Source organism: Canis lupus, chromosome 14, assembly GCF_011100685.1.
Source record: "Canis lupus familiaris isolate Mischka breed German Shepherd chromosome 14, alternate assembly UU_Cfam_GSD_1.0, whole genome shotgun sequence".
Lineage (NCBI taxonomy): Eukaryota > Metazoa > Chordata > Mammalia > Carnivora > Canidae > Canis > Canis lupus.
Window position 1 is genome coordinate 60,213,370 of NC_049235.1, and position 27,395 is coordinate 60,240,764.

At 53.2% G+C, this 27,395-nt stretch overlaps 1 protein-coding gene and 1 long non-coding RNA gene across 4 annotated transcripts; one reads left to right on the forward strand and one right to left on the reverse strand.

The window, feature by feature from the left end:
• Positions 1 to 16,920: 16,920 nt before the first annotated feature.
• On the reverse strand, positions 16,921 to 20,369 carry FEZF1 (FEZ family zinc finger 1). The gene is made up of 4 exons (XM_038556357.1): positions 19,551 to 20,369; positions 18,459 to 18,593; positions 18,079 to 18,211; positions 16,921 to 17,714 (listed from the first exon to the last, which is right to left on the reverse strand). Exons 1-4 carry the CDS (start codon positions 20,367 to 20,369, stop codon positions 17,356 to 17,358), a joined length of 1,446 nt encoding a protein of 481 aa, XP_038412285.1. The 3' UTR covers positions 16,921 to 17,355.
• An 885-nt stretch (positions 20,370 to 21,254) lies between these two features.
• On the forward strand, positions 21,255 to 24,230 carry LOC111098711. 3 transcript variants are annotated; one of them, XR_005369267.1, is made up of 4 exons: positions 22,098 to 22,817; positions 22,969 to 23,041; positions 23,232 to 23,339; positions 23,830 to 24,230. It is a non-coding gene; the product is annotated as an uncharacterized LOC111098711 (long non-coding RNA). The 3 variants fall into 3 exon arrangements; XR_005369265.1 differs by lacking the exons at positions 22,098 to 22,817; positions 22,969 to 23,041 and adding an exon at positions 21,255 to 21,334 and having other exon boundaries at positions 23,830 to 24,227; XR_005369266.1 differs by having other exon boundaries at positions 22,099 to 23,041; positions 23,830 to 24,228.
• The last annotated feature ends 3,165 nt before the right edge of the window (positions 24,231 to 27,395 follow it).

Consider the following 27,395-nt stretch of genomic DNA (forward strand, 5'->3'; position numbering starts at 1 on the left):
TAATTGAATCCTCCACCTCTATTGATATTTAAGACATTGCTTGTTGGGTTATATTATGGGTTATGTTACTTCAATTCACTGAAAGTCAACACTCATGAAGAAATACCTGAAATGCAGTCTAACTACACCCATAAATGCTCTGTTTTTAGAAGAAAAAAAAAAAAAAAAAAGAAGTGAGTTCCTGAATCAAACTGCTAGGCCCTTCACTGGTTGTTCTGTTAAGTTTTACTTTCACATGTTGTCAGTGGCCCAGGCTGAGCAAAGCAACAGGATACAATTTTTTTTTCATGTATTATTTGAGAGAGAGAGCATGAGCAGGTAAGGGGCAGAGGGAGAAGCAGGGTCCCCTCGGAGTAGGGAGCCAGCCATGGGGCTTGATCTCAGGACCCTGGGATCATGACCTGAGCCAAAGGCAGATGCTTAACTGACTGAGCCACCCAGACCCCCACCAGGACACCATTTTTAAGAATTAGTGTCTATTGTAAGGAAATCTATGAGGATGAAATCCACTGCCTCCACCCAGGGTCCTCTCTAGGAAGACCTACTCTGGAAATCTCCACCAGGTGTCACTCCTGGTGTAGTTTTACTCCTTTGCAGCGTATCTTTGTGTAGGTCCAGGCAGTGGCACCTCTGGCGATTTCTCCCTTTCGTGTTTGTTCTTCAAAAGCGTAAATCATAACTTGTGTCTCAGCACCAATAAACAACAAGACCTGCCAATACAGTTCACGTCCTAAACCCACTCCAGGCTTGATTTTATCTTTCCTGCCTTCATTTTTTTTTTTCATCTGTTAACTCTAAACTTCATTTTCTTAGTATATTTATGTATTTTAGTAATCTGGTTTAAATTCCTCCTGAGACAAAGAAAATCATTTTCAATGCTCTTACAGAAACTTTTCTTAGAATGTCTTTCTTTCCTAAAATTCTGAAGGTATTTCAGATTCCCCAACTGGGAAAAGAAAATTGTATTTCATTACAAGCGTTCTTCCTTAAATGCTACTCTTCAATCTACTTTACTGGCCTTCATAGAATCTTGCTGTGGGGGAAGAAAGAAAGGGTCTTTGGGAACTCATTTTTGAGGACTTCTTAATGAGCCTTGAATCTATAATCTGGGGAAGCTCAGGAGGATGAGTAGAGTAAACATTCAAAAACGCCATTCACTGAAAGGCCAATGTAGTATTTCTGGCTGAGATTCTTTGTTCTGAGATATTAGCACCAGGCCCTTGGCTGTGCTGGTGTCAAGTATCCAGTGGCGATGGTGCCTATGGCATCATCCCGAGTAGGATCATGACTGTTCCTTGTCACTCTTTGTTTCAGAATTCAGTTCAAAGCTCTGTGATCCTAACTCGGACCAACTGGGTCTGTAAACCAAACAATTTCCATTTAGCAAATGCCTTTTCTTTTCAAATATACAGGTCCAATTTTATGGCTTGTCCCCAGAAATCTAATTAGTACACAGGGCCATTCATTTTCTTAAGGAGAGAGGCCCCACTTTCTGATTCAAAAGTAAATACTATGATGATGATAGCTGACAAGTGGTCGCAATCTTGAGAATATGCACTGACAAAAGAGGAAAAACAAAGAAAAGCCAGAATGTATTTTCTGTCAGAAGATGTTAAAGGATGCAAATGCCACATTATCTCTTTATTTTTTAAAGATGCTCTTAGCTCCAAATAACAGAAATCACAACTGGAAATGACTTCAACAATGGAGGATTTTAGGCAGATTCAAGCATTATGAAACCTGAAGCTTCTACCACTTTTGAAGTTCTCTTCGTGCAAAAGAATGTGAAATTACAAATTTAATATTGTTAGGCCACTCTCCGGGTCTTACAAAGTACTATGCAAGAGAAACTCCTTGATTTTTAGGTTTTATGTTAAACCTGCCTCCAAAAATGATTTCTACCTCCCCTCACTAGAAGTCTAGACGTAAATTTGCAATAGGGAATGAATACAGCAGCTTGATAAAATCGTTAGGGTGTAGGTTCCTTCAGATTTATGCTCTGCCATCTTCAGCAAGTTCTTTTCAAGTTATCTTACTTAAAAAAAAAAAGATTTTTATTTATTTATTCATGAGAGACACACAGAGAGAGGCAGAGGGAGAAGCAGGCTCCCCGCAGGGAGCCCAATGCAGGACTCCATCTCAGGACCCTGGGGTCATGCCTTGAGCCAAAAGCAGACCCTCAACCACTGAGCCACCCAAGCGTCCCTCAAGTTATCTTCCTTCATATTACAAGGTAGCTGCTAAGGTTTTAGGCAACAAAGAGAAACACCAAAATACCCAGAAGACACTGGCCATTCCAATAAGTCAAGGAAAAAGAAAAAAGAAAAAAGAAATAAAAGGCCAAAGGGCAGAAAAGAAAGAAGCAAATTTATTTTTTATTAAATTTATTTTTACTTGCGGATTATGAATGTTTACTCAGAAAACTCAATGGAATCTACTAATCAACTGCACAAATTAATGTATTTAGCAAAGTTGCAGGTTATGAGGGGAATGTACAAAACTCCACTGCTTCTATTAGCTAGAAGTAAACAATTAGAAAGTTAAATTTAGAAAGAATTCAATCTAGAATAGGACCAAGAAAACATGAAATATTTAGGAATAAATACAACAAAATATGTAAACCCTCCATACTGAGAACTGTGAAACATTTCTCACAGAAATTAGATGCTGTCTATATAAAGAGATAAACCATATTCATGGATTGGAATACTTAATGTTGTTAATACATCAATTACATCAATACATCAATTCTCACTAAATTGATGTATAGATTCAGTACAGCTCCAACCATCATTCCAGCAGGACTCTGGAAATGACAAGGTCATTCTAAAATGTGTATAAAAATCCAAACTTTCTAGAATAGTAAACGCAGTCTTTAAAAAGTAATAATAAATACTTACTACAAAGCTACAGTAATCAAGATAGTATACGAAGATAGTCTTTAAATCAATGGAATGGCATACCAACTCCAACTGCAGACTCTCAATTATATGGTTATCTTGTTCTGAGTAAAGACACTGAAGAAATCCAATGAGAAAAAGGAAGGTTTTTGACAAATATTTCTGGGGAAACTGGATATGCATGTGGAAAGGAAGTGACCCTCAATCCCTGCTTCACATCATACTCCAGAATTAAATCAGGATGGATTCTAGACCTCATCAAGAAAAGCAGAATAAAACATTTATGACTTTGAGGTAAGAATACATTTCTTTTTTTTTTAAGAATACATTTCTTAGAAAGGATAAACAAAAGGAAAAAATCTGGTATATTAAGTTTCATCCATATTAAAAACTGCTTATCAAAAGTTACCATTAAGAAAATGGATATGGAAGCTACAGACCAGGAAAAACATTGGCAAAGTGTATTTCTGTTAAAAGACCAGTATCTAGGATATATAAACAATTCTTACAGCTTAATGATATAAAGATGAGCAACCCAATTAAACAGATAAAATGTTTCAATAAATATCTCATAAAAAAGAACGAGTAGCTAATAGGCACATGAAAAAGTGCTCAACATCATTAGTCATCAAGGAAATGAGATAGCACTACATGCCCACCACGACGCCACGTGTAGAGTCCCTAGGGTTTGCATTTATTCTTTGTAGAGTGTAAAGGGTTACAATCACGGGGGAAAACGTCCTTACAAAATTAAAACACATTTCCCTTTGACCCAATAAGCCCACTTCTGGGTGGTTACTCAGGGAACTAAGACCATGTTTCCACAAAAAGACTTGTATAAAATGTCTATAGCAACTGGACTCAAAACAGTCAAAAACTGGAAAAGTCCCAGATGTCCAATAGGAGAAGAATGCACAAAGAGTGGCATATCACACAATGCAATACTACTACATGATTAAGAAAGGAAGAAATCCCTGACACATTCAACAATGTAGGTAAGTCTCCAAAACCCTACGCTGCCTGAGAAGAGCCTTACACAAGAAAGGGCATAGTGCATGATCTTATTTATATGAAATTCTAGAATAGACATCATCAAGCTATGAGAGCAAAAAACAGAACAGATGCTTCTTGGCGGAAGAGGTGAGGATTAACTTGGAGGGAGAATGAGGGAACTTTCTGGAGTGAGAGCAATGTTCTGTGTGTTGGTGGGGATTGGGTTACACAGGGTATGTGTTTATCACTTCAGATTTTTACATTTCATCTGTAAATTTTATTTCAAAAGACGAAAACTATCAACATCTAGTGAACTCTAGTTAGTACGATACATGCTGAAGTGTCTAGTGATAAGGGATCTGTAATGTCCCTCGAAGTGCATTAAGAGTAAGATCAATGGAGTTATAGAGGATGGGTAGATATGTGATAAACCAACTACCGGAAAATATTAATAGGAGATTCTAGGTGGTGAGTATGTACTTTAACTATAACAACCTTTCCTCTTTGCTGATTGTTTTTTCGCAATAGGAAGCTGTAAAAGCCCCCAGAAGGAAAAGGATGGTCTGTTCTTCTGAGTCTCTTTTCATGAGTAATGAAAGCTTTCCCCCAAATAATTTCCAGAATAATCTCCCTCATTTCTTATTGGCAGAAACAACCAGGTGTTCACTGTCAGGAGTGTGTTGTAGCTGGCTCGTACTGGCTTGCAAGAGGGAACTGTTAAATTTTCAGGAATTTTGTGACCCAGTTGACGTCGCTTTGGTAGCTTGAACCGGCCACAGTGGGAGTATCTACACCAGGGAAATTGTTGAATGCTACAAATCAGGATTTTTTTTTTTTTTAAGATTTCATCTATTAGAGAGAGAGACCATGAGTGAGGGGAGAGGGAGAAGCAGACTCCCCACTGAGCAGGGAGCCCGAGGCGGGGCTGGATCCCAGGACCCGGAGATCATGATCCAGGCTGAAGGCAGCCACTTAACCCACTAAGCCACCCAGGCGCCTCTGGCCTCTTTTCTTTTCTTCTTTTCTTGTCTATTCATTTTTCTTTTTCTTTTTCTTTCTTTTTTTTTTTTTTTTTTTTTTTTTTTTTTTTTGAGAGCCAATCGATATTTACCAATACCCACTGCTCACTCTCAACAAATCTCTGATGGGAAAAAAAAACCACAATGCTTGGCATAAATTAAGCAAAATATACCTAAGTTACAAGTCAGATTCTGACTTCACCAGTCGGAATGTGAACACCTGAACCAAATCAGGTCTCTTCAGCGGGGAAGGAAGGAAAATGACCGACGGGCAGGCGGGTCGCGGGGGCTGCTGCACACATACACTGGTGCACGATTCAGGAGAGCACGTGGTTCACTTGTGGCTCAAGAGGACACACGGCATACCCCCCCCCCCTTCAGGGCCCATCATTAGTGCACCAGTGTATGTGTGCAGCAGACCCCGCGACCCACCTGCCCCTTGGTCATTTTCCTTCCTTCCCCGCTGAAGAGACCTGATTTGGTTCAGGTGTTCACATTCCGACTGGTGAAAATAGTCTATTTTAACAAAAAGACCGTAACTCTTAGCATTGACCCCTCTTGTGCTTCCTACCTCTTTCACTTACTTCCGGCTCGTGGGTAGCTGTTACTCTAAATTTTTTGTTCTTCATTTCTGAGTTTTATTGGTAGTTTTACCACAAATGCTTTTACAATTTTTTATTAATGGATTCACATAGTGTGCACCCTTCAGTAACCTGCATATTCACTCAGAGTATGTTCCTGAGATGTCTCCGGGCCGTTACACGCGGCAGTCCTCCGTCTATGCTCTGCTGCACACTATTCCATTGTGTACGCACACCACAATGGGCGTATCCTCCTGTTAATGGACGTGTGAGTTGTTCCCAATTTTTTATGATTGTAACAGTGCAATGATGAGGTCTTTTACCCTAGTTCCTGCACGCCCCTGGTACCATGGGCATATAGGGAACCACAAGTTCTCTAAGTTATACGGCTAATGAAGGAATTTCTAGCTGATAGGAAAAGTGAATAGACAAATTCGCCTGTTAGTGCCGACAGGGCTTCTAAAGTGGTTTCTAGGGCAGCCCAGTGGTGCAGCGGTTTAGCGCTGCCTGCAGCCCGGGGTGTGATCCTGGAGACCCGGGATCGAGTCCCACGTCGGGCTCCCTGCATGGAGCCTGCTTCTTCCTCTGCCTGGGTCTCTGCCTCTCTCTCTCTCTCTCTCTGAATAAATAAATAAATCTTTAAAAAATTTTTTAAAAATAAAGTGATTTCTAAAACTATTCTGGGTTCCCTCCCCATGGAGAGCCTCTGGGTGTTACGGATGCTCTGTGTAGCCACTACTCTTGCTATTGTAAACATTTTAATTTGTCCAGTTGGTTAAGTATGAAACTGGATCTCATTGGGGTGATAACTTGCACTTTGATGATTCCTAAGAAAATGAAGCAAGCATCTTTTCACACGTATGAGAGCACTTTTGGTTTCCTCCTTTGTAATTCCTTGTCAAGTTTTTGCCTGTTTTTCTATTGGTTTTGTTTTGTCGTTTCTTTTTGACTTACAAGATTCTTTATATAGGTTGGAAACTATTAGCCAATTATGTGTGTTGAATGTTTTAGCCATTTTGCTCATTATAAATACGTTCTATAAACTCACTGTATATTCACAGGACCCATTTTCTAGCTATAACATTTCTTAATCTAAAATATTCATGTGGCATGGAATGGGGAATTTAGAGAATCCATGGACGGACGTGCTGGGAAAAAGCACTCTGTATAAGAGACAGGGAAATCCTTAGACACGATAAACGTCTACTCCAGCAACGACAACATGCTCTCCGCCATGAAGAACAGATCCACTGTGACCAGCGTATCACCAGGTAGGCAGCTAGTCCCATAGCACCATGAGAAAGGCTCTGCGTTAGATCCTGCTATTGGCAAGGGTGTCATTCATCCATGAAAGTCACAACGGTCTCGGTGGCAGGAAAGTCCATTGAGCCCATACGTAGCTTTCACCCTTGTCATCAAGGCCACTTTGTTTATGAACCCAGCAGGCAGGTATGGGGTGACTGGGGAAAGAGGTACTTTGCCTACCTGATAAGAACGTGTCATCACAGTTGTTGATTGTTTCGATCATACAGGACAGAAATATCCACAGATGTGGGGCTGTTCAGAAAGGCCCATCCATATATCTCTTTTCCAGATCTCCTTTTCATACATTTTCCAATCATGTTCCTTCTCAGTCCTTGACCATCGGGGTAAAATATTCGCCACCGATTGAGAATAAACATATATCCATACTTCTTGCCATCTCTCCTTCAAGTGAACAACCAGATATACTGCTCAAAGGTTCTTTCTCAAGGGAGTATTTGCCTTACTTCTCCCTCTATTTGGGATTATAATGCTCTAGGTTTCACTTCTGACTAATGTCAGCATATCACTTAGAGCAATCTCTAAACTGGGCTCATTATTTCTTCCCCCAGTCAATTATTATAAAGAATATCCCCCAAAAGGCCGCAAATGTGGTTTAAAATACAAGTGACATGAAAGCCTTGGGCATCTCCTCTTGCAACTCACTTATGCCTTTAGGAATTAATCAGGCCCATTTTCAAATCTACCACCTTCTCTTGGTAACAGAATCCTGCTTTACAAACTCAAATCTGTGGCATGGTGGGCCAGCGATAACCAGTGTCAGACTGGGTGTTAAAGCTATTGGATATTTGGGAATAAAAAAAAAAAAGCTATGGACAGGCACCAAATCTCCTCCAGGGCTCAGTACAAATCAAGAGATTTTTCTGAAATAAAGCATAATTATTTGAAGAAGATACGAGTTTGTTCTAAAACCTTAAGATATGCTCCGAGATTCTTCAACTGAGCTTGGACAGAGAATTTGTGCAGCATTCGGATCTGCCACTGACATTTATATTACTATTGAGTTTGTTGCGTAGCTGTTTGAACCGCAGCTGTACCATCTCTGAAGACCTATTTTGCTCTTGATTCCACTTAAAACTTTTAGGCTTTCAGGCCACCCAGCGAATACATCCAAGGAGCAATGTCTGATGTATACGTTACTGTACAACCAAAACCGTCACGTGTTGTGCTATTTTTCGTAAAGACAGGAGGTGTGAGATACAGCCACATTTTCATTTTGGAGGTGCTAGCTCAACATATCCCACACCTCTAGGCCTCTTAACCGTCACTAAAATGACAGGCCCCTGAATTTTCATCTGGTTTGTTACTAACCTTGTGACACACCTGTGCCCTAGCAAGGCCTCTAATAGACTTGCAATCTCCTGCTCAACCAAGCCAGTCAGCATGATATAATCAATACAGTGGATTGACATGATTTCCTGAGGAATAGTGAGACTCGAGTTTCTAGCAGTTCAGGTTGTGTAGAGAGCAGAGAAGCTACAAAGTGTACTGCTGTCCTTTCCGGGTGAAACCAAGTGGCTTCGGGCGCTCTTTACTCCTCTTGCAGAAGAAGGAGCATTCATGTCCTTCCAAGGTACATGTCCGTGACTCCAGAAGTTGGCCAACGGACGACAGTTATAATCAGAACCAGCCGCCGATAAAGTTTCATAATTCAGGTGTCATTCTCCAAGATCGACTTACCTTTGGCACAAGCCAAACAGGTGTTATAGAAATAATTACATTCCTTATCTTTTATATGCTTGAGACGAATATTAGAACTGCCTCTAAGATATCCAGAAGGACTAAATGTGCACTTGGAAATGAAGAAAAATCATTTGTCTCTTGCAGAAGACTAGGTTTTAAGACTTTTCTCACCATAAATTCTAGAGGTCAACAGGGAGGCTCCAAGTAGAACAGAAACGATTTTGTTCTGAATTGTATTTTCTCTTACTCCCTAAGATTTGTCTCTTGCAGAAAAGATTGGGTTATAGACAGGGAAGATCCAGAAGGCGGTAAAAATTCTCCCACTAAAACCACTTCCTCAGAAAAACTGAATGGGAAGTCATCAGAGAGGGAGAAAATCCATGAGAGACAAACTGAGGGGCGCTGGAGGGGAGGTGGGGGGACGGGGTAATTGGGTGACAGGCGCTAGGGAGGGCGCGTGACGTGGTGAGCACTGGGTGTTACAGGCAACTGATAAATCATGGAACTGCACATCTGAAACCGATGGTGTACTATATGTTGGTTCATTGAATTTAAATAAAACAGTGTAATTTAAATTTTTAAAAAAGGGAAAGCTTTCTCAAATATCCACTGCCCCCCTCCAGGACCTCATTAGATCCTCTTTGAGAGACTCTCAGTTCTCTTCCATTGTACTTTTCATCCTTTTAACTAATTTTGGTTACTTCTAACTACATATATATTTCTCATATTCTATTTTAAACTCACTTTATAAAACCTTTGTGCTTAATTGAACCACAGTATATACGCACGGATGCTGTATGAACATGTGTGAAGACGCACCATGGACTGTGCAACATTTTCTGCCAACTCGTGTGAGATTACGGACAGTCCTGATGTCGGTCCACTTCCCGTACTACTCCTGTAACTTTTTAAGATAAATGATTATATAAATGAAAGACTACATTTCCTCCAAGCTAAAAATACTCAACCTCCTCAATCACATGGTATTCCATCTTCTGCCTTTAGCAATGGAGACTCTTTCTTTTTTTTTTTTTTAAGATTTTTATTTATTTATTCATGAGAGACAGAGAGAGAGACAGAGACACAGGCAGAGGGAGAAGGAGGCTCCATGCAGGGAGCCTCAGGTGGGACCCGGGACTCCAGGATCACACCCTGGACCGAAGGCAGGCGCTAAACCGCTGAGACCCCAGGGATCCCTGGAGGCTCTTTCCAAACCCAGGCCCAGAGAAGTGAGTCCAAATGGAAAGCAGCCATCTCCTGGTGTAGACATGCCAGACGGTGGGGCTGCTGAAGTGGCTAGAAACTATAGGGTAAGTTATGACCTGCATGGAGCGGGGAGCTCCAGATACATGCATGGGGTCCCCTGGGGTCTGTGGCTGAAGAGCAAGCTCTCTATGCATACAGAGGGACTCCATGAAGCCTGGTGGGGAACAGCTGGGGCCCTCTGAGCCAACCGGAGATGTTGGGGTTTGCCGGTGCTGGGAGTTGTTGCAATTCCCACCAGCAGGAGTGGAGAGACTCGCTGAGACCCCAGAAAAACTACGCCTTAACTGTGGCTGCTACAGACCCTGCTAACACGACCCAACCCTGAGCCCCAACAGGATCACGCTGACTCGAGAGCAGATGAACTGCCTGCTTTCTAAAATCCTCAGCGCTAAAGGATACGGAAGTTAACAATATGGTAACTCGAATTACATATCTAAGCCACGATAAAACATCGATACAGGCAGAAAGACGCAAAAAAAAATGTGGCATATGATCTGGAGAACAAACAACAGAAACATCCCCCAGGTGACAGGTGTTGGCGTTAGCAGGACGCGGACACACCCTCACAGCCCCCGGGAGAGCAAATAGATGGGGAATCTGGGGGAAGGAAGAGGCCGCCGTGGAAGGCGAACACACGGATGCTCCGAACCGGCCGTGGAGTGGGTGCGAGGTTTCCACTGAATGAGCGGAGTGGCCTAGTGGACACCGCGGGAGAGAAGGCCGGAGCCCGGGGGCACCCGGACGGCGCCGAGTGGGGCCACTGGCCTGGCCCGCTCAGCACCTGCCTGGGGAATGAGAGGCTCCATCCTGGCACCCGGACATGCGGGGCCGGGTCATCCTCTGTCGCGGGCACAGGTCTCCGCGCTCTAGTGCACAGCGTCTTGGGACACGGAGTGGCTCCCACTCGGTAGATGCCGGGGCACCCGCTCCAGGGCCGCGGACACCCCGAGGTCCCCGCCAGGGCCAAGTGCCCTCTGGGAGACCCGTGTCCCCACTGGAGCCACAGCTCTAGTGAATGAGAACAAGCAGGCCCCTGGGGTTCGGGCCGCTCCAGAGACAGCCCTGTGGTCTGGCTCACACACCGCTGACCGTTGCCGTGGGCCTGCGTCCCCCCAGAGGGCCGGGCCCGGGAAGCCGAAGTCATCGAGTCCCCCGTCCGGGTGCACGGCCGCTGGCACCTGTCGTGCTGGGAGCAAAGCGGTGGAATGATCGGTGGGTGCTGAGTGCGAGTTCTGGCTTTGCTGGGCCTCGGAGGCACTCTGCATGGCCAGGTGGCCTCCCCTCCAGGCGCTGCCCCGTGCGTGGGAGAAACGGGCCGGCTGGGCGGGCTCAGCGGCAGGGCCCTGGGGCCCGGAGTGGGCCTGGGACATGGGATCTAGAGTGGGGCCTGGAACCTGGGACCTGGGACCTGGAGTGGACCTGGGACCTGGGATCTGGGATCTGGGATGTGGAGTGCATCTGGGACCTGGGACCTGGAGTGGGACCTGGGACCTGGGACTTGGGACCTGGAGTGGGACCTGGCACCTGGGGCCCGGAGTAGGCCTGGGACCTGGGACCTGGGATTCAGCCGGCCGCTCACCTACCTGCACCCCAGTCACCGTCCCATTCCTTCTGCTTTCAGGCCAAATTCCAGACATATTTGATAATACGTTGAAGACAGAGCTCCAAAAACACTATTTTAAAAACAGAACCAAAACGCTTTTTTCACATCTTAAAAAGTCAACACAATTCCTTAATTTCATTAAACACTTAGTGTTCAAATTTCCAGGTGTTCCTGAGTGACTTTTATTTTTACAGTTCATTTGATTGATTGGAGATTGAAAGGAGAGTCACATGTAGCAATTGGCCTTTCTCTCTCTCTTTCTTTCTCTCTCTCTTTCTTTCTTTCTTTCTTTCTTTCTTTCTTTCTTTCTTTCTTTCTTTCTTCTTTCTTCTTTCTTCTTTCTTCTCTTATTTTTTAGAGAGAGAGAGAAAAGAGGGAGCAGGGACTGAGGGAGAGGAGAGTGGACCGTAAGCAGGGTCTGCGCCCAGCATGCGGCTCCATCTCACTGTCCTGAGATAAGGACCTGAGCTGAAATCCAGAGCTGAATCCTTACTGGGCTGAGCCACTTGGGTGCCCCAGTTAGTCTGTTTTTTTGTTTTGTTTTGTTTTGTTTTTTAAGATTTTATTTATCTATTCGTGAGACCCAGGCAGAGGGAGAAGCAGGCTCCCTGCGGGGAGCCCGATGTGGGAATCAGTCCCTGGACCGGGATCACGACCTGGGCCCCAAGCAGATGCTCAACCGCTCAGCCTCCAGGCCTCCCAGTTATTCTGTTTTTAAAATCCCTTTTAAATGACAGGCTTTCTTGTCCTGCCTGTCCTGGTCCCCTCCTCCTCCTCCTCCTCCTTTTGCTCTGCCCTTCCTCCTCCCCTTTCTCTTCTTTCTCCCCCTCTCCCTTCCTATTTCTTGTCAAAGCAATTGCATTTGTTGTCCTGTAGAGGTTGATTCCAAACTCCGGTTTTTGCTGAAATTTTTAAGGTGCAAATCTGATTCAGAGATTTGTGTAAACAATTTTTTACTTGTGGAATGTGTCACCTACTCCGGATTTGGTTCACGTGTAACTGAAGAATCACGCTTCTTGGGGGGGGGTGGGCATCAAAAGGCCTCAGCTTGTTGGTTACTGTGAGGGGAGGGAGCTGCACCCGAGGGGTCTGAACCTTCAGATTATTTATACACAAAATGTCTATATTGTTTTCATCAAGAAAGACGGAGTTAAATCAAACCGGAGATCTGGTCTTCATTTTGTGGTAGATTTCTAGCTCCCCTTAGGACCTGATACGTGGGGCGCCCCAGGGGGCTCAGGGGTGGAGCCTCCGCCTTGGGCCCAGGGTCCAGGATCGAGTCCCCCGTTGAGCTCCCTGCGTGGAGCCTGCTTCTCCCTCTGCCCGTGTCTCTGCCTCTCTCTCTCTGGGTCCCTCAGAAATAAATAAATAAAATCTTTAAAAAAAAAAAAAGAACTGATATGTGGTGTTTTCCTCTCCCCACTCCCACTGCTGCGTCCATGAGCAACATGTGTTTGTTTGACGGCAAAATATTAGCCCTGGAGACTGGTATTGACAGAAGTGTGTTTCATCTTTATTTAGTAACTCGATCTCCACAAGACCAGAAGGAATATGATTTCACTTGATACCAGTGTCACCTCAAACTTGGACAGCAAAGGTACTTGGGCATTTGTAATGACTTTGTGCCCCTTCAAGTGCATGACGGATACTCACTTTTGCTTAAAGTTCATTAGGAGCGACGTGTCTCACTGCAGGCAGAAAAATATAATAATAGCGGAGGCCGGCCCGCCTGGCAGGGTCATGGAGCAGCAGGCTCCCTCCTCTCTGCGCCCGGAGTGGGACGACCTGCCCTGGCTTCAACTGGCAACTGCTTCAGCACCAAGAACACACAGATGCCCAGTGCTGATTAATTTATCTTTGCAATATTTGTTTTTTGTTACTATGCCCTGGAGCTGGAATGAACGGACATACGCGTTGATTTCTAGAAACTGTGAAATTCATGATAAGGTTTATCATGAATATGGTTTCTTTCTTTGGTTTTTTAATTAACCTAATGGAAATATATCATTTCTCGTGTGGAAGAAATCTTGCGGTTTGGCAAAAGCAGAGCAAAAAGGCAATGTTTCATCTGGCCCAAAATGTTTTTCCGGACAAGTCAACAACTTCATATTCTTCTTACCCATTGAAATTTAGAATTGTGTTTAATTTTCATGCTTTTAAAACATGTACTGTTGGATAGCAGTAAATCATGATTCCTCAAAATCATGAACTTGAAGTGTAACAAAAATCTGCCTGTTACGACCGTTCACAAAGTGATGAAGAAGACATTTTTGTTTCTTCCCCGATTTTGAATTTGAGATAATTTATACTTTATATCGTCTATTTGGAGGTGAATACAAAGACAAAACACGACCATTACAATTATAATTTAGTCAATGCTTTGAATCGTCACCAAATCTAGCAAAATTATGATTTATGACATTGCTAACTACCTCTAAGAAAAGAGACATCATCAAGCAGGGTGGTGCACAGATTCCGGGAGTCAGGACTCCATTACACCTTTTGGATTCATTTCTTCCACATTTGTAAAAGAGCAAAATTCTATTAAAAAAAAACAAAAAACAAAAACCTCCTAAACTTTCAAACTTCACTGACAAGTAACTGCTTTGCTAGTAACTAATGCTTTCATCTATTACTGAAAAAATGGGACACCTTAGTTCTGATCTTGCACAAAAACTTGGTCTCAAACTAAAAGTTTGAGAGTCTGAACAGAGGACATCCTTGGGGGAGAGAGATTTGGAAATCAGGACTCGCATTCTGTGTTAAGATCGGTAGGAACTATTTAGAGTGTTCGTTCTGTGTTATATTCTGATCTCCCAGGCTGACCAAACCAGAAGCTTCAGGAGAGTGACTTCCTAAAGCCGGTCCTTGAGCCCCTGCTCCACCGCCGACCGTCGGTAGCACGAGGCACTTTCCACAGAGACGGCTGAGGACCAGCCGGTGTCCTCTGCAGGTCCCCTGGGTGTTGGCCGCTCTTCTGAGAAACATGAGTGAGTTTGCTGGCAGCCCTAGGTGGGCTGGGACCAGCCGGCTCCCCGTCGCGGGGCCTGTCCTGCCAGGGAACCGATGAACACTTAGGGCAGCACAGACGCCGGCAGGTTGGCCAGAGAAGGGGGAGCTCAGCCTTTACTCTCTGCCGGGGGGAGGGGGCCGGGCGGAGGCCTTCCCGAGAGGAGAGGAGAGGAGAGGAGAGGAGAGGAGAGGAGAGGAGAGGAGAGGAGAGGAGAGGAGAGGAGAGGCCCTCTCATCAGCTTCACCTGCCCGCCCCCCACTTCATCTCCAGAGCCCTGCGACCGTCAAGGGGCCGCTCCTGAGGTCCGGAAGCTCCAACAGCTGCCCTAAATCAAAGTTCATCGGTAATCCGCCTCCGGACAAGGAGCTGTCTCCAGTGCTGCTTATTTTAGAGAATTTCCTCGGCCTCTGCTGCCTGAGCGCAGCGCTCCAGGCCCCTCCAGCCTCCAGCGGACTCTGCTGCTCCCACCCCCCCCATGAAGGCCTCGGGATCAGGCTCACAAGCTCGCTCTCCTCCCTCCCTCTCTCCCTCCCTCCCTCTCTCCCTCTCCCTCCTTCCCTCTCTCCCTCCCTCTCCCTCTCCCCCTCCCTCCCTCCCTCTCCCTTCCCCTCCCTCCCTCTCTCTCTCTCTCCCCCTCCCTCCCTCTCTCCCTCTTCCTCCCTCCCTCTCCCTCCCTCTCCCTCTCTCCCTCCCTCCCTCTCTCCCTCCACCTCCCTGCCTCTCTCCCCCTCCCTCCCTCTCTCCCTCTTCCTCCCTCCCTATCCCTCTCCCCCTCCCTCCCTCTCTCCCTCCACCTCCCTGCCTCTCTCCCTCTCCCTCCCTTCCTCCCTCTCCCTCCCTCCCTCTCTCCCTCCCTCTCCCTCCTCCTCCCTGCCTCTCTCCCTCTCCCTCTCTCCCTCCACCTCCCTCTCTCTTCCTTCCTCCCTCCCTCCCTCCCTCTCCCTCTCCCTCCCTCCCTCCCTCTCTCCCTCCCTCCCCCCCCCACCACGCGGACGGGCGTCGGGCTGCAGGGGTTTTGCTGGTTCCCTCCACCCTGTTCAACCTGCTTTTCACAGTGAGATCGTGTCCCTTGGTGGGGGGGGCAGTAACCCCAAACCTCCTGGAGCCGAGGTCGGGCCAGGCCGAGGCCGACGTCTGCCCTTTGGCACGACCCGGGCTCCCCGCGTTGCTCAGGGAACAGGCGCGCCCCGGGGGACCCTCGAGAGCCCCGCCCCCGCCCCCCCCCGACCTTCCCTGACCCCGGGCTGCGGCCTCCCCGCCCCGCGGCGCCCGCGCTTCCCCCGCGGTGGGTCCCGGCGCCCGGGAGGTCGCGCCGCAGTCGGGCCGCAGGTCGGGGGGTGGGGGCGGGGGGGGCACGAGGACCCCGACGGTCGGCCCCGGAGCTGGGGGCGCGAGGGCCAGCGGAGGGCGGGGGGGGCGGGGGCCGGGGGGAGGGGCGGGGGCCGGGGGGGTCGAGAGCGCAGGGACCCGGGGGCTGGGGCTGGGGCTGGGGCTGGGGCTGGGGCTGCGCCGCGAGTCCGTCTGGCAGCTTCTACTGAGCAGCTAATCGTCTAACAACCCGGCTTTGATAAATCTGAACTAATTACCCCTCTTAATTAAAGTCTTTAGCGGTTGTTTCACTGTTTTGGCAAGAAAACAGGAGAGACCTGCAGGCAGCAGCGGCGAGCGGCGCGGAGGGGAGCGGCGGTTAGCGCTCGAGGCCCCGCGGCGCTCGGCCTCCTCCCCCCCGCCCCCCGCGCGGCCTGGGAGCACCGGGTGGGGGAGCACCGGGGGGGAGCACTGGGTCGGGGAGCACCGGGTCGGGGAGCACCGGGGGGGGCGCAGGGCCACCGTGAGCACCAAGCCAAGGGGAGCACCAGGTCGCGGGGGCACAGGGCCACAGGGAGCACCGAGCCAAGGGGAGCACCGCCCGGGGGAGCATCAGGCAGAGGGGAGCACGGGGACACAGGGAGCACCAGGTCGCGGGGACACAGGGACACAGGGAGCACCGGACCCAGGGGAGCATCGGGTCAAGGGGAGCTCCGGGCCACAGCGACTCACCCCAACTCACCCCGAGACCGTGGCTGGGGCGCAGCACCTGCTGCGCGGGAGACCAGCCCATGCCCCACAGCTCCCGTCTCTGCACTTCACCAAAGTCATAGCGGCTTAAAGAGACTATCATTCGTTCTCAGCGAATCTTTCAGGTGGGACAGGAGGCGGTATGGACCGAGGGAGGAACTTGGAAGGACCACGGAGGGATGGGGGAGCCAGACCCTGATCTAGCCGAATACGAAGATCCCCGAAGCTTGTTGATTAAATAAGCGTGTTCCAAGTATTTATTTCCAAGTCAATGAATCAATTTTCACGTGCAAGAATCAAAACCAAAATTCAAATTCATCCATATCGAACCCCCTTTCCCTAGTGTGTACGTGTGTGTATGCACTCACGAATGCGGAACGTGCCTTTACAGGCACACACACCTATGCGTGTATATATAACATACACACCGTGTCTTGTTACCTCAGGGAAAGAGGAAATGATAATAAACGATCGGCAGGCATCTGGAGACGGCAGGAGAACACAATGGAAATATATACAACAATAAAATTAAAATGGTGCAGCATTCCCGGGTAGGATAATACAGATCTCAATAAATACAGTAGAATTTTGTTTTTAAAAAACAAAACAAAACAAACAGCATCTCTCCACCAGAGATGAAGTCTTTCCAAATCAAAAAAGAAAAATCAGAAACAAAACCCCGAATTTTCTCATGATTGTGAGTGCCTCTATAGGATATAATACACAAAACCATGTAGCAGGTGCATGCAAGAGGGGAAAGGCCAGGAAATGCAGAGGCTTCCCGTCTGGGCGCTGCCACGTGGGGCCCAACACGCCCTGGGGCCTGCAGACGCGGCGGGGTCTGCAGGACCAGCTCTATCCCCGATGCCTCCGTAGTGGGGACCCCAAAGGGGCTGGGAAGGGACTTTGGCCTTGATCACTGATGGGCCGGGTGGAGGCCGGGCTGCAGGGGCCCAGGGGGCGGCAGTGGCGGCAGCGGCGGCGGCAGGGTCGCGGGCGGCATCTGCTGCAGAGGGGGCGACGGGTTGGCGCCGGGCTCCCCGGCTGAGGCGCGGGCCAGCCCCAGGCTGCTGTCGTGCAGCTTGCGGACGTGCTTCTTGAGGTCAAAGTTCCTGCAGAAGCCCTTGCCACACGTGGGGCAGGTGAAGGGCTTCTTGTCGTTGTGAGTGTGCATGTGGAAGGTGAGGTTGTAAACCTGGTGGAAGGCCTTGTTGCAGATATTGCACTTGAACTGCTTCTCCCCGCTGTGGGTCAGCTTGTGGTTTTTGTAATTCCCTGCAACACAGACGACAGGGCGGACATGGGAAAAGAGCTGGAGAAGAGAGGAGCCGAGGGTGGGACGGCAGGGAGGAGCTGCCGCGGGCGCCGCACCGCACCGGGCTGGCCGCTGCCCTCAGCCGAGGCCGCTCCTCCGCGCTCTAACACGGGTTCTTAACCCAGCTTTCCAAAGGGAGAGCCAGGCGAGGAGGTCCCCCTCCGGGTCTCTACCGCGCCTCTCTGACCCTACTCATCGCAACCCGGCAGGAGCCTGCGCGGCGACACACGCGCCAGTAACTAGCTGCACCTCAGAAAACAGTTTTCTAAAATATCTGGAAAAGACTAGAACTTTCGTGGAAGCAGGGCCTCCTGGGTTCTATACCTTTTTGATGAAATCCTTTGCCACAGAATTCACACACAAACGGTTTGTAGCCTGCGTGTATTCGGGTATGTGTGTTTAAAGTGGAACTTCTGTTGAATGCTTTGCCGCACTGGTTACATTTGTGAGGTTTTTCCTAAGAGGGAGGGAAGAAAAGCGGGGCAGGTATAAGGTATTTTGTTATTAAGTGGGGTCCTGCAAACTCACAAACAGTCATGCGGTCTCTCGTGCGTTTAAGCAGAACAAAGGCAAAACCCCGGCGTCTCCCCCATGCAGCTAGCACATTCTAGACCTCACGCCAAACGAAGAGTGAGAGTTTGGCCGCTGTCTTCCTACAAACCGTTTGGAAGGAAGCGGGGTGAAATTGAGACAGACGAACACACCTGGGTGTGAATGATCTTGTGCCTGCACAGGGTGCTGGCCTGCCGGAAGCCCTTTCCACACACTTTGCAAACGAAGGGTCTGGCTCCTGTGTGCACTGGCATGTGACGGGTTAAGTTATAGTGCGCGTTAAAGACCTTAAAGTTAAAGACAAGGAGAACAGTTAGCCCGGCAAGCACTTTGAAACCAAGCCGGGCACGGGTGCGGGGCGCGGGGTGCAGGGGGGGCACGTCAGGAGGTGACCTTATAGCAAACGTATACAAACAATAAGAAAATAAAATGAGATTTGAAAGGAGGGAGGGAGGGAGGGAAGGCAGGAAGGAGGGAAGGAAGGAAGGAAGGAAGGAAGGAAGGAAGGAAGGAAGGAAGGAAGGGAAGGAAGGAGGGAAAAGGAAGGAAAGAGAGAAGGGAGGAAGGGAAGAGAGGAGGGAAGGAAGGAAAGAGGCAGGGAAGGAGGGAAAGGAAGAAGGAAGGATGGAGGGAAAAGGAAGGAGAGACGGGAAGAAGAAGGGAAGAGGGGAAGGAAGGAAAGAGGGAAGAAAGGAGGGAAGGAGGGTAGGGAAGAAGGAAGGAAGGAGGAAAAAAGAAGGAAGGAGGGAAGGGAAGAAGGAAGGAGGGAAAAGGAAGGAAGGAGAGAGAAGGGAGGAAGGGAAGAGAGGAAGGAAGGAGGGAAGAAAGGAGGGAAGGAGGGAAGGAAGGAAAGAGGGGAGAAAGGAGGGAAGGAGGGTAGGGAAGAAGGAAGGAAGGAGGAAAAAAGAAGGAAGGAGGGAAAAGGAAGGAAGGAGAGAGAAGGGAGGAAGGGAAGAGAGGAAGGAAGGAGTGAAGAAAGGAGGAAAGGAGGGAAGGAGGGAAGGAGGGTAGGGAAGAAGGAGGGAAGGAAGGAAGGAGAGAAGGGAGGAAGGATGGAAGAAAGGAAAGAAGGACGGGAGGAAAGAGGGAAGGAAGGCAAGAGAAGGCAGGCAGGAAGGAAGGAGGGAAGAGAGGAGAGGAAGGAGAGAAGGAAGGATGGAGGGGAGGAAGGGAAGGAGGGAGAAGAAGGAAGGGAGGAAGGATGGAGGGGAGGAAGGCGGGAAGCACGGGGCCGTGCTACTTGCCTTGCCACACACTTCGCAAGTGAAAACTTTGGGCTTGGCGTGGGGGGAGCCGCGGCTGAAGTCGGCGGCCTTGAAGGCGATCTTCTCCGACAGCAGCTGCGCGCTCTCCTTCACGTAGTGCTGCAGCTGGGCCTGCGACAAGTCCTTGAAGGCCACCGCCGCGGGGAACTTGTCCGCCGCCGGGCCCCCCAGCTTGTTCCTCTCGGCCAGGTAGGTCTTGGGCGGGGCGTGCAGCGGGGAGCCGAGGAAGTAGGAGGCCACCGGGTGGATGTTGAGGCCGGCGGCCGGCGCGCAGGGGCCGTCGCCGCGGTTCAGGTAGCACAGCGCGCCCATGGCGTGGAAGGACGAGTGGTTGACCACGCGCGGCCGCACCAGCCTGTAGGGCGGCAGCGGCAGCGCGTCGCGGGCCAGGTCGCCCTTGAGGCTCAGCGCGCAGTGCAGCAGGTCGCCGCAGCGGAGCGCGGGGGGCGCGGCGGGCGCGGCGGGCGCGGCGGGCGCGGGGGGCGCGGGGGGCGCGGGGGGCGCGGCGGGGGCCTCGGGGCCGGCCTTGCGCGCCTCGGGGCCGCCGGGCGCGCCCTTGGGGCCCGCGTCGTAGGCCACGGGCACGAAGGGGATCATGCAGGGCACGGGCGGGCCGAGCTGCAGCGGCGGCTTGGCGTCGGGCTTGGGCGCCGCGGCGGGCAGCAGGGGCGGCGCGGGCAGGGCCCTGGGCTCGGGCGTGCGCGCCATGATGCGCTCGATGGAGAAGGCCAGGGGCTTGGCGGCGCCCGCGGGGCCCGTGCGCATCCCCGCGGCCGCGCCGGGCCGGCTGCCGTCCATGGCGGGGCCGGCGGGGGCCGCGCTGCGCCTCGGCGGGCGTCACGGAGCCGCACCCGCCGCACCCGCCGCGCCTGCCGCCCGCCGCCGCCGCCGCCCGGGCCCCGGCCCCGCGGGCTCCCGCCGGCCCATCGCGGGGCGCCCTGCGCTCGGGGCCCGACGGCAGCCGCCGCTCCGCGCCGACCGGGGCTGCGCTGCAGAGGCGGCCGGGACCGCGCCGACCGCAGGCTCCCGAGCGCGCGAGGTGCTCTACGCCGCGCAGCCTCGCCCCCGACAGGCGCCGCCAAAACTTTTTTTTTTCCTCCGCGGCCGCCGAGCACTTTCCATTGGCCCCCGAGCTTCCTCCGCCCCCAAGAGGCGGGGGCGCCCCGGCGCGCGGCTCGCCCCGCCCCGCCCCGCCCCGCCCTCCCCGCGCGCCTCTCCCCGCCCCGCCCCCGCCCCGCGCCCTCCCCGCGCCCCGCCGCCCCCCGCCCCCGCGCCCGTCCCTCCGTCCTTTTAATTCTCCATCTGCTCAACCGGGCTTTAAAGGCCACAAGCAAATCCGACATCAATTTTCTCCCCCGGCTCCGGTGACGTCGTCCGCCATCACCGCGTCCGCGCGCAAGGAGGGCGCGCAGCCCGGCTCGGGCCGCCACGGACGCAGGCGCGGCCCCTCCGCCGGCCGTCGAGGGACTCGCGGGAGGTCACCGGCCCCGCACGCGCCCCGCCGCGCCCTGCTCCCGGGCCACCGCGGTACGGGGCTCGCCCGGCCCCCGCCCGCCCCGACGCCCCGACGCCCCGCCAGGAGCCCGCGCGCACGTGCCGGCTGCGGGCCCGTGAGGCCGGGGACGGGGCGCATCCTCGGGCGCGGGAGGCGGGGGAGGCGGGGGAGGCCGCACGGCCCGGGGCGCTGGCGGCTGCGCGGGGGCGCAGGCCCGGGATGGGGGCGCGGGCAGGGCCGCAGCGGGAGGCTGGACCCGGACGCGGAGGTGAGCCTCGGAGTCGCCGCGCCCCGGCTCGGCCCGGGCTCCCGGGGGCTGGGGGGGCTCCCGGGGCGGGGGGCGGGGGGTGCCCGGGACGGGGCGGGAGTCCCCGTGGAAGTCAGGGCAGCGGGAGGGCTGCGCGGGGCGGGCCCCGGGGGCCTTGGGGTGGCCTGGGGGTGCCGGCCTGGGGCGTGGGGGCCTCGGGGGCCTCAGGTGGGCTCGGGGAGCCTCAGGTGGGCTCTGGGGGCCTCGGGGGGCCTCAGGTGGGCTCAGGGACCCCGGAGGACCCCAGGTGGGCTCGGGGGAGCCTGGAGGGCCTCGGGGTGGGCTCGTGGGACCTCGGGGTGGCCTGGGGTGGGTTGGGGTAGCCTGGGGGGGACCCTGGCCGGGCCGGCAGGTGCCGCAGGTCGGCGGGCGGGTGTCGGCCGCGGCTGGTGACCCAGGGCGCGCCCACGCGGGACGTTTCCCATCCTTCTGCTGTCGGGGCCCCAGGTCCGCCCCCCCCCCCAGTCTCCCCTGCTCAGACAAAGAGCGCGGACGCCCGGGGAAGGGGGGGGGCGGCGTCCCCTGGCAGATGGGTCCCCTAAGACTGTAATTGCGGCCTTCGGGGCAGGTCGGATTTCCCGCCCAGGGCAGGAGCCCCGCCGCGGTTTCAGGTTCGTCCCCCCCCCACCCCCCAGCGGAGGCCTCCTTGGTGGACCTGGCCAAGGGCCACGCTGCGTGCCCTTCACTGGCCTTCTCGGGCTTTGCCTTTTTGACAAGTGTTTGAAAGTGCGGTGTCATTTGAGTAACACCAATATGGCAAAGTAGCAATTAGGCCCCTCTTCTAAAACGTCAGACCTGAGCCTGCTAATCCTAAAGACTGAAGAGGGGCTTTTTTTATAAATCAAGGTCTCGATATTCCAACATTTGTTGATGAGTATTTTCTATTCGAACCCTAACCTCACACTGTTAATTAAAGATAAAAGTCTGTATTAAGTAAGGGTCACCCCCAAACAAGTCGCGAAATATATTTAGGAAGGGCTCCCATCGTATTGTCAAATCTGTCCGGTACTTTGGGTTTTTTTTCCCCCAAACACGTTTGAAAGGTAGCAACCACCACAAAAGCCCACCGAGGGAAGCAGAGTATATCTGGCAAATCTGGAGGCTTCTGACACTGCTCAGCACTTTAAAGTCGTTTATTAAGAGAATGCAGACGGGCCTTGCTCATTTTGTTAATGGCAAACTAGAAACTCCGTTATGGCTTCTCTGGATTCTCTTGCGGAATCTTATAATCCCCTCTTTTCGGCCAGAGCTGGTGATTTAAGTGTCCCTCCCCTTCCCAACCGCGGAAAGGCAGCATTTATTCGCCCCACTTTAAATCCTCGTGGAAGGGATTGTGTGCGGTTCATCCTGCGTGAGACGCCCCGAGGAAAGCGCAGCAGCCCTCGATGTGAAGAGACCGGCTCGCCCGCCGCAGAGCGAGGACCTCCTGAGAAAATAGGAGAAAGTTCGACTCCTCTGAAATTATTCAAAGTCCTCATTTCTTTGCCTACAGAACCTTTTTTTTTTTTTATTTCGGTGCTTCTTAAACCGCGTTCTCGATTGCTCCAGAACCTGCATGGTTTTCACAGGCTTTTTATTTCCGTCCCCATCGCCAGCAGATGCAGGGTTTGGGTCAAGACTGCTGCCCTCTGAACTAAAAGGCAGTAGGATGGAGCCATCGACTACCAAGTAATCCACAATCTTTCATCTCTTTTTCCTTAATAAGCCAGAAAATGCTGGTTTTATTTTATTTATTATTATTATTATTAATATTATTTTTTAATCCTGAAATTTTAAAGAATAAAAAGGTGGACGGCAAAATACTATAACTTATGTGAACTTCTGCCAAGCGCATTAATTTATCTCTGGTTGTTTTTAGGATCTTCGGGCCTCTCCAACATCGCGACCCTTGCCTCTTCATCAGAAAATAGCAGTGTGCGTTCGTTCCCTTTGCTTCCTGTTAGCCGCTGCTGCATGGGAAGAGAAGGTGGTTGTTCTGAGCGGGGGTCCCCCCTCCCCAGGCGCTCTGTGCCCGCACTTCCGTTTAATAAATAGCGACCTACCTTCCTCCTAGAGGAGGAAAAAACATTCCTAAATTCTTGTACAGTTTTGCTCAGTCTTTATGTCTGGTCTTTTGTTGTTTCTGGTGGCGTGTGAGGGAGGCGGGGTTGGAGTGGGCCCCCACCGGGGGTCTCCAGGGCCCAGGAAGGAGCCTCTCGAGCCCCTCGGGTTAGGCAGTGAAGACCCGGCGAACCCAGCACCTCAGTATTCCCTGGGGTGACAGTTCCGATCTGAGGCTGCTAGCGGGCTTTCAGTTTGGAGCAAACTTTTTGCTGATTTTGCAGACCCAGCGGGGCGGCGTCCGGGCTAGGTGTGTGTGTGTGGGGTCGCTCAGCGCCTGGAGCCCACCTTTCCTGGGGGGAGGTTCCTTGTTTGCCTTTAGCCCTCCGTGGTCACCACTATTTCTTTCTTATCAGGGCTCCGCGGCAGCCGAGTGAGGCTACGGTTCTCAGAACAGTATTTTCGTGTTAAATCGGCTCCAGAGCGTGGCTGGGGAGCCCCAGGGCAGCTGTCCCGTGCAGGCCGCGCCTCTGCTTCCCACCGCCCGGTCGCTGGCCTGTGAGCTGCGCCCCCTGCACCTGCACCTGCACCCCGTGCACCCCGTGCACCTGCACCCCCTGCAGCCGGCACCCCCTGCACCTGCACCCCCTGCACCTGCACCTGGACCTGGTGCAGAGGAGCTGCGCCGCCGGGAACCCCATGTCTCCGGCTCGCTCAGGAGCCACCTGAAGAGAAGCCGCCGAAGCCGAGCGGCCCGCTGAGGCCGAGGGGGCAGGCGGGGAGGCCACCCCCCCCACCCGGGCCCCGCGCCCCGCGCCCTCCCACGTCTCCGCCGCCGTCCCCAGGTGATGTTTGAGCCCTTTCGCGGTCAGAATAAAAACTACGTTCAACCCGGCGCAGTTCTTTCCTTGACACACCCGAGAAGGTTAGAGCGGGTCTGTCGTTCTGTCCGCACGTCCGTCCTCACCTCCCGGGAAGCTGGACGAGAAGCGCCGCCGCGTGGGGCGGAGGGTGAGGCCGGAGAGACGCGGCCGCGGGGAAGGTGCCGGGGGCCGGCGCGGGGGTGCACCTGCCGCCCCCGAGCCCCCCCGCCCCCCCCCCCCCCCCCCCCCCCCCCGCAGGCGGCGGCCGGAGCCCGAGGGCACCAAGCGCACCTGTCGGCCGGGGCGACCCGGGTCTGCGACGCTGGCCCCGCGCGGCGGGTGAGTCGGCGGCTCCGAGGGCCCCCCAGGCCCCCCGCCCCGCCGCGCTGCGCCCCTCCCTCGCTCCCGGGCCGGCCGGGTCGCCGGGGCTGCGGGGGGGGCGGGCTTAGAGACCCGGCGCAGGTGGCGGGGCCCGGGGGCCGGGGGGGGGGAGGAGCGGCGGGCGCGGCGCGGCGACCTCGGCCCGAGCGGCTCCCCGGGCTGTGGCGGGACCGTTCCCGTCCCCGTCCCCGTCCCCGTCCCCGGACCCCGGCGGCGCAGTCCTCCCCGCGGCCCCGAGCGCAGCGCATCCCGGCCCCGGCCGAGCCGCTCCTGGGGGGGGGGGGACCGCCCCGGAGCCCAGCCCGAGGGACCGCCCTGGGGCCGCCCGTGGGTCCTCCACGGAATCCCGCAGCGTGCGGGGCTCGGGGTGGCCAGCTCGGCCCCGTCTGAACTAATCCGGAGTCCCCGACGCGCCAGCCCCGAGCGCAGTGACCTGCGCGCCTCTCGCTGCCCGCGGGCCTGCCCCCCGCGCCCCCCCAGGCCTCCGGGACCAGGAGGCTTCTGCAAGGGGGTGGGGGAGGGGAGCGGGGCGCAGCAGGGCTGGGGGCCCGGGGACACCTGCGGACCTGGGGGAGCGGGGTCGGCGGGCACCTGGAGACCTGGGGGAGGGCGGAGCCCCCCGACCACCTGGGGACTTGGAGGGGGCTGGGGCCCGCGACCACCTGGGGACCTGGGGGAGCCCGGAGTCCACGGACACCTGGAGACCTGGGGACCTGGGGGGGGGCCCGGGGTCTGCAGCCACCTGGAGACCTGGGGACCTGGGGGGCCCGGGCCGTGGCGGGACAGGAGCGGGCGCGGGGAAGGGGGGGCGAGGCCGTGCATCCGTGCAAGACTGCGTGGGGTCGGTCCCCGCGGGGGTCCCCTCCTCGCCTCACCCTGCGGGCACAGCTTCCCCTGAATGTACAAGCTCCAGGGCGGATGGACACCCCAAGCGCAGGCCCCTGTTGGCGCCCTGGGTCCGGCGGTCCCGGTGCGGGCGCAGCGGCGGGGTCCAGAGAACACCTGCACCTTCACGCGCTGTTGGGGGGCGGGGGGCCTCGGCGGCCTGGCCTGGCTCTCGGGGGTCCAGCAGCCTGTGCTGCCTCGAGGCCGCGGTCCCCCCCTCCGCGCCCCCCGCGCCCCGAGCAGCAGAGCGTGGCCCTGGAACACCCCAGCGCGGCCCCGCGGCCCGGCTCCCACCTGCGGGCTCGGCGGCCGCCCTCCCCTCCCCTCCCCTCCCCTCCCCCCCTCCAGGACCTCGGACTCGTCCCTTCCTCCTGTTCGGCCTCCTCCGACCGCCTCCGGGCCTGGCTCGGACATGGGGCCGCGGGGACTGGAAGTGGGAACCGGGAAGGCCGGCTCCCCCCCCCCTCCGCCGCCTGCTGCTCTTACCGTTATTCCCGCTTTCTCTGCAAAAACACTGGCCACTTTCTAGAACTTGCCACCCATCCCATCAGCGGTGTGCAGTCGTGCTTGAATTTCTAGAGCTTTTAATTAGACTGAAGAGGGGAAAGCCTCCCCTTTTGCAAGTGCGCAGTGAAGTCGACCCCACTTGCCCCCCGATTTCTGCCCCATAAAAGGTGAATTGTAATCCCCTTTGCTCCTCCAGGTCCCCTCCTGTCCTTTAAAGCTGGATTCTTCAATTGTCCATTGAAGTGGAGAACCACCTTCCCCCGTTGGAAGGAAGCTCCCCGTGAGCACTTTTGTCACCCGCCTGCCCAGACACTTGGCAGCTGCAATAAGTGACCGGTTTCCTGCCCCGCGTGGGCCTCCTCACCCAGGGTGCCCGGGGCTGGGGAAGGCCACACAGCTCGCCGGGCCTCCTGAACCAGAACAGACGGTGGCAGCTCCCTTTGCCTTGAATTGTTTGTCTGTGAAATGGGACTAAATCAAAGCCCACTTCATTCTCGGGAGGCTTGGAGTTTGAAAAGAGACGTTAAAATAAACTACTTTACATATGAAAAGCTATCCCACATCTTGTTAAGAAGTTAGGCTACAAACTTTTCCACAATATTTTCCAGACAACTGTATTTAAAAAACAACCCTTCTGCTCAGTGATTCAGCGTCTGGCTAAGTACGCGGACGTGTTAAAATACACACGGAATCGCGTTTGCTAAATTATTTTTCACAACCTTGAGGCTTGTCCTTATCCTTGGGGGCCTGCTCTCCCACATTCAGTCTTGAGGTCTCCAGGGGACACTTTCTTCCGTAGAATGACGAATTAACCTTTCACAAAAGCTTTTCAAAAATCCCAGTTTGATGAAGGCAGATTTCGTCTCTTTAGAAGCAGTTACGCATCTCTAAAATTAATCAGCTTGCTGATAGACTGTCCTAATTACAGGAAGGCACACACCTAGCTACAAAGCCGGGCAGTTTCCATGAGTGACAGTGAATGAGGTTGTGCAACACGGCGACTTGGAAGTGTGTTTTATAAAATTATTACCGGGCTGTGGGCGTGGGGAGGACCCCACAAAGCTCTCTCCCGCCAGAGTCCGCCTTTCCATGTTTCCCTTCCCACTTTTTGCAACACGGCCCTGTTGGGTTCTGACCTTCCACTGTGTAACCCTTTCACCAACATCTTCCAAAGTTACAATCGGTTCTGCTTCCTGGGCATTTTAGGGAAATGCCCTAAGCAACAAATTTCAGCATTTATGCGTTTTTTTTTCCCCTGCCAATCACACCCAAGAGAGGTGTTACTTGTTGGGTGTCAGCAAGGAAGTAGTGTTAAAAGGCAAACTAGAATTGATTTAGAGGAGACA

Bases quoted from the DNA above. Each gene is read 5' to 3' on its own strand.
- FEZF1 (XM_038556357.1), bottom strand. From the start codon at position 20,369: ATGGACGGCAGCCGGCCCGGCGCGGCCGCGGGGATGCGCACGGGCCCC. The intron at 18,594-19,550 runs GCAAGTAGCACG...TTTAACTTTAAG, and splicing joins CTTGCGAAGTGTGTGGCAAG to GTCTTTAACGCGCACTATAA. The intron at 17,715-18,078 runs GTATAGAACCCA...TCTGTGTTGCAG, and splicing joins CAAAGGATTTCATCAAAAAG to GGAATTACAAAAACCACAAG.